The sequence below is a fragment of the Octopus bimaculoides genome, chromosome 1, assembly GCF_001194135.2.
Source record: "Octopus bimaculoides isolate UCB-OBI-ISO-001 chromosome 1, ASM119413v2, whole genome shotgun sequence".
Taxonomy (NCBI): Eukaryota; Metazoa; Mollusca; class Cephalopoda; order Octopoda; family Octopodidae; genus Octopus; species Octopus bimaculoides.
Genome location: NC_068981.1, coordinates 111211562 through 111224042, shown reverse-complemented (window position 1 = coordinate 111224042; position 12481 = coordinate 111211562). Strand labels below are relative to the sequence as shown.

The following is a 12481-nucleotide window of genomic DNA, read 5'->3' as shown; positions in this document are numbered from 1 at the left end:
TATATATATATATATATATATATATATATAGGTGTGTGTGTGTGTGTGTGTGTATTTTTCACATGAGTATATAATCATAGATATAGATATGTTTGTATGTATGTGTGTATATGTACGATAAACTCGTTGAATTTTTCAACCTAGGAACTTCTTCAATCCATAGATTTTAAATTTATAAAAACAAACTTATGCCTCTATAAATTATTAACCAATCCCTTCTGGACATATATTACTCACTTTTTCACTCAAGGTTTTCCGATATTATATAATATAATATATTTATATTTGACTGTTCAATTTATAAACCCCCAACTCACCCAACTGTTAGTAAATACAACATGCTTTATGTCTTTGAAATAAGTTAGCCAATCAAATTCAAATGTTTACACATCAAATTGGGTTATATCAAGTCATATATTACATGTACCATCTCAATTTTATTCCAGTCTTGATCACAACTGTCTGATGAATGGAAACGTGAAACTCTGAGTAACAGTTTTTTGTGATGTTTTTGTAGCTTCAATAAAAAAACACACATTACTCTACCTTCTGTATTTGAGTACTATTTTTTACCACCTTGTTTTGCATTTATGTGCTTACTTGCACATAAATATGTACACTCATATGCACACTCACATATTATAAGCAAAGGCATTTTTGTGTTCAGTAGAAGCTTATCTTAGGAAGGAAATGACAAACCAGTGTGCCAAATGGTGAGTTGCCAAGTGGGAAAAGATCCATTGCACCTATAAACCTCTTGCAAAGTTGGATGTAAAAATTATGATAATATATACATGCAACAGAATTAAATAGATGGCATGAGACTTATCACATTCAGGTTAGTGTAATTAAGTGATGTAAGCTCAAATTTCTCCATGAACAAACTGCTTCAAGCTAACAAGCTAGCCTCTACATTGTTATTTGACCTGTTAGAAATAGCAAGAGCCAAATATCTCTCAAAATCATATCTACCACATTAAATAGATGAGACATTGAATCATTGACATACTAATAGTCATTGAAATTCAAACAAATGAGATCATAGTCTTCTTGAGCAGAATTTCACTGAGATTAAATAACAAAACAGCAACCTGTTTACCCAACAAAAAACCCATATTGCTACAATAAGTGAGTCATGACAATCAAATTGCTTACATCAAGGAAATAATCTTGTAACACACACACTCACACTAACTGTCTATCTTCGACAACATGCAATTAAAACCATCAAAGTTGCTCAAATTTTAGACATTGCAAACTCTTATGGTCTTTCCATATGACCTCATATCCTTAAGTGCTCTTATATGTGTACTAGTAACACTATGATGATGCTGCTGATACATATTCAATCACCCTAAACAGTATTGAAAAGAAAGTCATCCAACTCGTTGACAAAGACTCCTTCCTAACTCACTACAATCTCTAAGTTACAGACTTACTGACTCCTCACTCTACCTATTCTATTACAACTAGAATGATTTCTGTTCTTCTAAATTATGTAATTGCATACTATCTCCATCTATAGCACCTGTCTCAGGCTTTCACCCAATCCTACCTTGACGGAACATCAGCCTGATGGAATTCCTGTTTCACTCATATTTTCCCTACAGATGTTACCCTGTAGATGTTCAAGCTAAATATAACCCACACCAATCTTATCAGTCTGGGTGAAACCACAGAGCCTGTTTTCCAATTTAGGTAAAAAAAAAAAAAGGATGTGAAAGGTTCATAGTGGAGCTGTATATTGTGTTTTCAGTTTTGATTGTTAGCATAACAGAAATATTTATGGCCACACTCTTACATCTTTGTTCAGGCAATGACAAGCTTCAAGGTGTAATGAGGATTAGATGTCAAACTGTACATTGATTCAGGTTCCATGAGAACATGAAAGCCTTTCAAGACATCATATAAAATGGTACTTTCATTGACTGGAAGAAAAATTTATTGTCTGACTTGTTAGCTTAGACAATCTCTAGTGTCCTTGTCTACTGCTTATCTAACATAATCTATTCTTTGGGTGGCAAATATATGTACTGATCTAGGGGTAAAACAAGTTGTCAGCTGCTGCATTCTTAGTTATTTTGCTTCGTCAAATATTTGCATAGGGTAGTAAAATAAAGTCAAAGTAAGAAATTTCAAAAGGAGAACACTTGTCAAAGCTACAAGACAAGTGGAAAATTGAGAGAAAATGAACAAGCATCTTGGTTTCCGTTAGCAGATATTTTACTTGTGTAAATGATTCGATGGCCTGAGGTAATGGACTTTTAACATTGTTTTGTCTGGTTTTGAAAGTTCAGAAAGATAAAAATTTGCCTTCATTTTTAATACTTTCCATATTTCCAAACAATAAAAAAATATCCATACAGTAAATAGCCAGTTACTTCCAAGCAAATATATCTTTTCCTTTCATATTAATACAAAGAAAAATGTTAGCTTAAAACTTACCGCCTTGGGTAACATCAATAGTGATACGGATGTTAACATTGAGATATTTAGGCTGGACAGCATAAAAACGAGTCTGGCCTTTTAACAATGGCTTGTAGTTGTTGCCACAAGCATTGCGGTCATTAGGGTCAAAACAGTAGTCGTAATCTACATCCATCTGGCTGTAGCACTGGTGACCATCCGTTGGTTCGCCAAGAAAACTATTTTTACAGGATGAACACTGAATTAAATACAAAAAAGATGCAATTAGATATAACAACAAATAGAAAGATAAACATGCTTTTATATCATCTGGTATCATACATTAATCAATGGTTTGGAAAGTGACAAGTGGTATGTTAATAAACATACATATACACTTATTTGCCATTTCTTTCCTAAGATAAGCTTCCACCAAACACAAATGCATATTTAAAAAATTTGAAATACATATATACATTGTAATTAATATAAACACATTAGTCATCCGCTAAATCATCCTCATACATACATACATACATATATATGTACATATGTGCATATATATATATATATATATATATATATATATACACACACACACATAGGCATATATATATTACATATATACATATGTATACACACACACACACTCATATATGGTGGTTGTCTACTCCTTATGCAGAGTTTGACCACCTCCTGTACCTACACCATCATGGAATCTGATATGGCAATGTTCTGAAAAGACACCCGCATAGATTGCATATCCAATTTGGACCACCAAGAGCTGCAGATAAGTTCTGATCTTTGTGGATCTTAAAATGTCTTTTGAGGCCTCTGTTAGATTTGCAAACCTTCTGGCATACAGTGCATTCACTGGTGCGCACAGACATATAGGCAGAATAGTTGGTAGAGGTTCGTTTTCCATGGGTTTGCAAATGAGATTTGAGCCCAGCAAAAGAAAGGCATGGTCTGTCACAAACTGTGCACACAAAACGGTCATTATGATTCACCTTCTCGATCATAACATTCTTCCTTAAATCTCTTTTGAGTCTTGCATGCGTTATCCTGGCCTCTTCAAATGCTTTCACTACACTCCACACTTTTCTTCACCATCCAGCTTGATCCGAAGCAAGGGTTTCTCTGTCCTTTGGATCCATTCCAAGTGACTTCATAGTAGTCCTTATGCTGTCCTTAAACTTTTTTTAGATTTATGCCAATAGTGTTTCCCCTCTGCAAGCTCACCATAAAACAGCTATTTGGGCATGCGTTCATCTGCCATTTGAACAATATGGCCATACCATCTCATTTGGTTTCTCAAAATCAGAGCTTTAATTGCAAACACAAGGACATATATGTTTGGAGTAAAAGAACTCCATTTAATGTTTAAAATGCGATGAAGGCATTTTTGGTGAAATTTTTCTAACAATTTAAAATGTCTTTCATAACATGTCCATGCTTCACAAGAATAAAACAGGGATGCTAAGACAAATTATTTGTAAAGAGCCAACTTTGAATTGTTATTTATATGTTGCCGGCGCCAAACACATGACTCCAAGCCACCAAATGCTTTTGCTGCTCTTTCAATTCGCAGATGTATTTCTGTATCAAGGTGTCCATCATTTTGTACAGAGCTTCAAAGGTAGATGAACAAATCAACAATTTCAAGTAACTTACCCTTAACAAAAATTTTAGGGGGTTACAAACAGCACCACACGCAGGTTGATGCATTACAACTGTTTTTTTCAAGTTGATGGTCAAGCCAAAATCATCACAAGTTGAGTCAAATACAGATACAAGAGATTGCAGACCTATTTCAGAATCACTGACAAGATCGTAATAATCATCATATAAAAGTTCCCTAAAGAGTGAAGTAAAAACCTTCGTTTTGAATTTCAGTCTGGTCAGATTAAAAATATTCCCTGTTGTTCAATATTTTATGTAAATACCTTCCTCAGAGTTTTGAAAAGCATGTGACAACACAACAGCAAAGTATATTGCAAAGAGGATGGGTGCATCAAAGTCTCCTTCCTTTACTCCATTTTCCACGGCAAAAGATTCAGAGAGCCTACCACCAAAATTAACTCTCGCTTTCATATCTTGATGCAAAGCCCTGATCATGTTAGCAAATTTTTCTGGGCAACATATTTTCCTTAAAATTAGTCACAGAGCATTTCGATTAACAGTATCGAATGCTTTTCTCAAATCAACAAAATAATGGTATAGGGCAAGATTCTGTTCAATGCACTTTTCTTCTAATTGTCTGATAGTTAAGATAAAATTAGCTCTGCCCCTGAAGGAACGAAAGTCACACTGAGACTCAGACACTATATTTGGAACTATGAAGGTATTTAAACGTTCTAACAGATTGCGAGCAAGTACCTTTCCAACCACAGACAAAAGCAAAGTCTCACAAAAATTACCACACAGATCATTTGGCCCTGATTTATACAAGGAGACTAAAATGGCATCAGTCCAGTCTTGAGGCACTTTCTCAGTTCTCCAACAGTGACAAATTAATATATTTAAGAATTCGAACATTTTGTCACCCCCATATTTCAAGACTTCTGCACAGATTCCGTCAGACCCTGGAGACTTATTATTATTATGCTTATTCACAGCTAAATAAAGGTGTTCGAATTTTTTTTATCATCCTCATATCAGCAGATGATGGTCTATTCAACGCTTATGAATAGAAGCAAACATCCATCTGCTGTTCTCACTGGAGCTATTGAAGAAAATTTTGGGCCATACGCCTCAAGTGTACAAACTCTTGGCATCATTTCTATCAGCTGCTTCTTGTGCCCCTTTTGATCTATCATTCCCCCTTTCCTGTTTAATCTTTCTTAGAGCAGTCTGAACTTTCCCTTTCAGCTTTCTGTAAGCTTTGTTTGAGTTGGGGTTCAAGGACTGAGAAAGAAGTGTATTGCCTAAATTTTGTTTTTCTAAAAGTAGATCATGAATTTCTACTGATCTATCTGAGTACCAGTCACTGGACTTACGTGATTTAAATCCCACTGATGAACTTGCAGTCTGAAATACTTTTGTTTTGAAATCTTCCCATAGATTGCTTGGGTTAAGATTGATACTTTTTATAGCATCGTGGAATCTTTGCAAGTTGCTTGATAATTTAAAGTTTGCAGCATTTAACTTTTTGAGTATGTTAGGACCAGACGATCGATTTTTAGGCATTAATGAAAAATTTATTTTTCCATGCACTAGACAATGGTCATTCCAGCTCTCTGCTCCTCTCCTGAATACTAGAAATGTCTTTCATATCACGTTTTATGATCAAAATATAATCTATGAGATGTCAGTGCTTAGATCTTGGGTGCATCCAGGTGGTTTTATATTTATTTTTCTGTTTAAACAGAGTGTTGATAACAACCAGATTATTCTCAGTACAAAATGTCAAAAGAGCTACTCTATTTTTATTACATTTTCCAACCCTATGTCGACCTAAAACAGGCCATGAAACACAGTCCTTTCTAACTCAAGCCTTAAAATCTTCCAGTATGATCAACTTGTCAGAAACTGGTATTTTCCTCAATAATTGTGCTAGATCATCATAAAACTGTCCTACAGTTTCATCAGAATGGGACATTGTTGGTGCATAAATACTGACAACAGTAAGGAACCTACTTTTGTCTGTTTAATACAGCATGACATGGTTCGTTCAGATATACCACTTGGAAGCTCTGCAATGGAGGATACTAATGAATACTTGAGAGCAAACCCAACACCAGATTCTCTACGCTGACCCTTAGGTAGGCCTCTCCAAAAGATAGTATATCCATAAGTAGGTTCATTTACTTGACCCTCACCAGAGAGATGAGTTTCAGGGAGTGCAACTATATCAAGGGAATATTTCTTAAACTCACATGCAATAAGTGCAGTATGCCTTTCTGGCCTCTTGTTGAAATTATCATAAAAAAATGTGCCCACATTCCAACAGCCAAAATTCAAAGGATGTTTATATTTATATCAGGTTGCAATCGAGTGCTACTGGTAACATGTAATTCAGTACAACCTGTCGCATGGTCAGATCATCAGCGACTAAACTGGCAACCCCACCAGGCTTGCTTGGTGAGGAGGGCTGAGGAATTCATGAGCAGTCAATGGCCATCCAACAAAATATCTGTAAATATGTATATATCTTTTATTTATATTATACACACATTTTATATGTGTGTATATATATATATATATATATATATATATATATATATATATATATATATATATATATATATATATATATACATGTGTGTGTACGCCCCTCTCATAATTCCTTGTCATGCGAGCCACTTAGTGACCTGCCAGTGCTGGTGCCACGTAAAAAGCATCCAGCTGTAAAAATCATGCCAAAACTAACCTCGCCTGTGCTAGTGCCACATAAAAAAGCACTGAGTCTACTCTACAGAGTGGTTGGTGTTAGGAAGGGCATCCAACCATAAAAAAAACTCTGCCAAAACAGACACAGCAGCATAAGGTAGGTTTTGGACCTGGCCAGCTCCTGTGAACCATCCTATATATATATATATCAATACACACACATATATTTATATACATATATATAAATATACACACACACACACGTATACATAAATATATAGTCAATTTGAGTATATATCATCATCATCATCATCGTTTAACATCCGGTTTCCATGCTAGCATGGGTTGGACGATTTGACTGAGGACTGGCAAGCCAGAAAGCTGCACCAGGCTCCAATCTGATCTGGAAAAGTTTCTACAGCTGGATACCCTCCCTAATGCCAACCACTCCGAGAGTGTACTGGGTGCTTTTACGTGCCACCGGTACGAGGGCCAGTCACATGGTACTGGCAATGGCCTCACTCAAATGGTGTTTTTTAACGTGCCACCTGCACGGGAACCAGTCCAGCGACACTGGCAATGACCTTGCTCGAATGATTTTCTCACATGCCACCAGCATAAGTGCTAGAAGGCGACGCTGGTACCGATTACGCTCAAATGGTGCTATTTATGGGCCAGACAACTGTTCTGGCAATGAACACGCTCAGACAGTACTGTTAGTGCTCCACTGGCACATATGCCAGTCATTGAATATGGTTCAATTTCGATTTCACTTGTCCCAACAGGTCTTCGCAAGCAGAGTTTAGTGTACAATGAAGGAGAGGTTGGCATGGGTGCTAGTCGTTGGATTCGGTTCGATTTCGATTTCAGTTTTCAAATTCACTTGCCTCAACAGGTCTTCGCAAGCAGAGTTTAGAGTCCAAAGAAGTAAAGATATGAGTAAGTGAGCTGGCCACACTTCTGGCAGGTCACAGCTTATGCTCTCACTTGGCTTGCTGGGTCTTTTCACGTACTGCATATTTCCAAAGGTCCCGGTCACTAGTCATTGCCTCAGTGAGGCCTAAAGTTCAAAGGTCGTGGGGCATCCCTTCTTGAATTCCTGTGTTATTGCTTGGAGGACTATGATAAATAGGATGGGGCTGAGGACTGAACCTTGGTGGACCCATACAAACACGCACATATGTATATATACAAACACACACACACACATATACTTCTTTGTCTTCTTCTTCCTCTTCATCCTTCCCATGTGATCTCTACTAATTATTCATACCCTAACCATACTTTTATTTGCTTTTTGTTTCCTCCTGATACAAGAGTAAAACCAATGTCTGGAAGACGCACAATGTAAGAGCACAACTTTGATCCAAGTCTGAGGTGACACTCTAATTTCGAAAACCACAAATACTATGGAAATTTTCACTTTGAATATTACATAAAATGGCATTGCAAGCAGAGCTGGAAAGAAATAATTGTAACAAATCATTAAAGATGTGCTAAAGAATTTCTTTCTCTTATTATTTGGATTATATGTATACATACACACACATAAGGGTAATCAGATGCAGTGTGCAAGAAAGAAGATTGCACTGGTATGTGCTTATGATGTGTATGGATGAAGACAGCTGTATAAAGAAGTGACAATTGCTAAATGTAGCTGGAACTTGTGGCACAGGAAGATCCAGGAAGACATAAGACAAAGTTGTGAGAGCTGATCAAGCAATCAACAAATTGAGCCAACCAGTGGGACCCATCCACCCTACAGCATGGATCTGATGACCTCTGATTTCCACCAATGTAGAGGAGTTGAAAGTGGCTGTGAAGAAGTTAGTAAACAATGCACACCTGAATTTTTTCCAAAGAGCACTCACAAGATGGGTTAGACAATGGCACAAGTGCATCACTTATGATGGAGACTGTCATGTAACACTTTTGGAAGTAAACTTACTCCACCAGCTTGTACAATTTGAATGACCTATTTCCATTACTTTTGAGACAACATATTCATGTGTCAGTATGTTTATATATGTATTCCACACCAGCTGGAACTGTGTCAGTAATTAGGTCACAGTGTGTGATGAAAACTTGACACCTTATGAAATAAATTTGAAGTGCAGCTTTGTGTCATTATATAGCTTTTCCACAATGTAATTGCATATGTCACGTGATCGACCAGGCTACCAGATCTTATTGCACATTGCTGGTCACAATGCACACTTGCATTATTTTAGCCTTCAAATGATGCCACCATGCTGGCTAGGTGAGCAGGCCAACATCCTCCCACCTGATTGAAAGTAGGGACTGGAGCAATGTGAAATGAAGTGTTTTGCTCAAGAACACACTGCACCAACCACTCAGGGAATCAAACCATCTGTATCTAAATGACTGCATCCACAAAACACGAAAGTGGGTAAACCACATAAGCAGCGCTATAACCCCAACTGAGAAAAGTGCTTCCTCAAATTGCCCAACTTTGATGACAGAACAACTGCAGCAATTCAACATGCGATTCACTGGGAGGGACTCAACATACAGATGGTGAACACCAGGCCATCCCTGAGGTAAGTTCTGTTGAATAAAAATACTACAGATAGTATTGTGGGGTGCACACTAACCAATTGCCCCATAAAACATGCTTGAGAGTCTATATAGTATATGAAATAGTCTGTTGCAAATGTGAGGCATCCTACACAGGGAGCACCACCAGGAAATTGCACAACCATATAAAAGAATACATGCACATGGACACGTCAATAAAGAAATGCCAAAAGAAGTGCCAAACTCAGATTTTAAAGTTTCCATCCAGGCAATCTCAGAATCATGGAAGCCCTCCTTATCAGCAAACTGAGACCAGCCATTAACAACAAGAAGGAACTACATGACACCTCCCCGCCCCTTTCTCCCAACCCTACCCAATCTGAGCAATGACTTTTATCAACTACCACTTTTCCAAATATCCTGAAGGAGTCCTTACTCCCAAATACAGAAAATACAAGGCAAATCTTCAACTTGATTTTGTTTTCTTTTCCTTTTGTAGTTTACTTCATACCTTCTTGCATTGTTCCTGCCTTACACAACATATCACAGAATGCTTCACCAAAACTTCCTCATTTTATGTATAAATCGGGATAGCATCTGTGCCCAACATCGCCTTCCTGGCACTTGTGCCCGTAACATGTGTAAGGATTTTCGAGCGAGATCGTTGCCAGTGTCCCTGGATTGGCTCTTGTGCGGGTGGCACATAAAATACACCATTTTGAGCGTGGCCGTTGCCAGTACCGCCTGACTGGCCTTCGTAGGATTTTCAAGCGAGATCGTTGCCAGTGCCCCTGGACTGGCTCTTGTGCGGGTGGCACATAAAATACACCATTTTGAGCGTGGCTGTTGCCAGTACCGCCTGACTGGCCTTCGTAGGATTTTCGAGCGAGATCGTTGCCAGTGCCCCTGGACTGGCTCCTGTGCGGGTGGCACATAAAATACATCATTTTGAGTATGGCCGTTGCCAGAACCACCTGACTGGCCTTCGTGCGGGTGACACATAAAAGCACCCACTACACTCTCTGAGTGGTTGGCGTTAGGAAGGGCATCCAGCTGTAGAAACTCTGCCAAATCAGATTGGAGGCTGGTGTTGCCATCCGGTTTCACCAGTCCTCAGTCAAATCGTCCAACCCATGCTAGCATGGAAAGCAGACGTTAAACAATGATGATGATGATGATGATATATATATATATGTATATATGAAACAAACTAAAAGCAATGTCACTACGGTTTAACATGGAGAAAAAATTTCTCACTTATGGTAAAAAGTGTAAATACATCATTATCAACTCAGTGGCACTTATTCTAGTGGTAACACTCTCTGAGCATCCACCCCCACAACTAACTTGGTCACCTAAGTAGCAGAAGCTATCAACTACTTCTAGTTTCTCCCCCTGGAGTGTGATGGAATCTGTTTTCTGAGCATCTGTGGTGTTTATTGCTCCTGTGCATCTACCACACATGAAAGCTATCTTCTTGGTTAATCTTTCTTTGATGTTGCTGCAGCTCTTATGTGTCCATAGCTTACACTGGGTACATCTTATGGAGTTTCTACCTACACCTTTTCTACAGATCAAGCAGGGCCACCTACCTGAGGGGGTGTGTGATGTGTTCGCCTTCCTACTTACTAAAACTTTATAGTGGCAGTGGAATAGTAACATTAATACAATTGTCAATCAGCGACACACACACACACGTATGCTTTCAACCTCTTTCTCTCTCTCTCGCGTCTCTGTCTCTCACTCTGTTTGTTTGTCTGTCTGTGTCTCTGTCTGTCTGTCTCTCTCTCTGTAACACACACACACATACACAAACTCACAAATCTATAGACAGGTATTTGACAACATTTAAACTGAAATTATCTGGAAATAACCAAAGTATTCCCTTTCTCTGTTTATGAACAGCCGATAAAGACATTATCGTCTGCTAAATACTTAGAGTCAATTCACTTTTCTTTTCATGAAGATGATGTTTCAAGTCCACATTAAAGGTGAAGTACATTATTAATTTTGTTTTTATAATTTACAAAATTATAATCACTCATTTATCTATTGCAAAGATAGAAAGACAGATTTCTAATGGAGAAATTCCTATCAGTTAGTATCTCATCCCTTTTGGTGTTCTGATTTTACATCACATTCTGTTCACAAAACCATCTAAAGTTTAAACTGAAGATGAAGTCTCTTACTGAATTTATTGAAAAACATTCAACAATTACATTAATTCATTAATTCACTCCTTTAATAAAGTCATGGGTGATGGTAGCTGTATGTTCAGAGCTGTGTTACTCTTGCTCAAAAACAACAGAAATTACCTAACTCTCCAGGAAGAGTCCATACGACACATATGCAATGATTGGAAGTATTTTCATTCTTTTATTCCTAATAGTACAATGCAGGAATACCAAGCATACAGGAGTAGGCATGGAACACACATTGGTAATGTTGAATTAGCTGCTGTTAGTGAATTGTACACTTTTTTGTCCTGCACAATTTTAAAGTTATGTATGGTAACTATTTTAATGTTTCAGATTTTTTTTAGAAGTATGTTTCAAACATACATCATGATTCCACACAAAAATTAAGGCTGGTGTTGGGGGTTGGGTTTAGGATTTGATATTAGGGTTGGTATTGAAATAGATGAGACAACAACAACCACAACACACATGAAACAAAGACAAATACCCAAATAACATCGATGGGATTGTGATGTTGGACAGCGAACTACCGGGGATATACAATGCCATCACAAACGAAAATAATCACACACCTGGAATGTATGGCTCAGTACTACTGGATGAAAATGAAGCATGTGCCCTAGGATTACCACCGAAATATGCCGTGTATAACAAGGTCAGAAAGATCAATTGTCTGTCTGAGATTGAAAAAACATTTACTAAGATTAGATGGAGGTTAGGACACCACTACAACAACAACTCAGTTGTAAGAAACCACCAAGACAGTAATACGCATAATATTCACAATGCAACCAACAGTAACAATGGAAATGGCAACAACAACTACACTGCCATCACCACCAACAACAACAATAATGATTACACTACCACCATCAGCAACAGCAATGATAACAGCAATACCAACAACAATACGAACAGCACTGTACACACCAGGAACAACAACGTCCGTCACAATAACAACAGCCACACATACAATGATAACAACAATGGCAACAACAACACCTTAG

At 37.7% G+C, this 12481-nt stretch overlaps 1 protein-coding gene across 1 annotated transcript in view; it reads right to left on the bottom strand.

Annotated features, from left to right (window-relative positions):
• The window catches only part of LOC106877988 (multiple epidermal growth factor-like domains protein 8), a 575983-nt gene that overhangs the window by 15572 nt on the left and 547930 nt on the right, over positions 1-12481 (bottom strand). The window contains exon 30 of the mRNA XM_052968134.1: positions 2446-2665. Within this exon, the coding sequence (XP_052824094.1) occupies positions 2446-2665 (220 nt within the window). The remainder of the gene's footprint in view (positions 1-2445; positions 2666-12481) is intronic.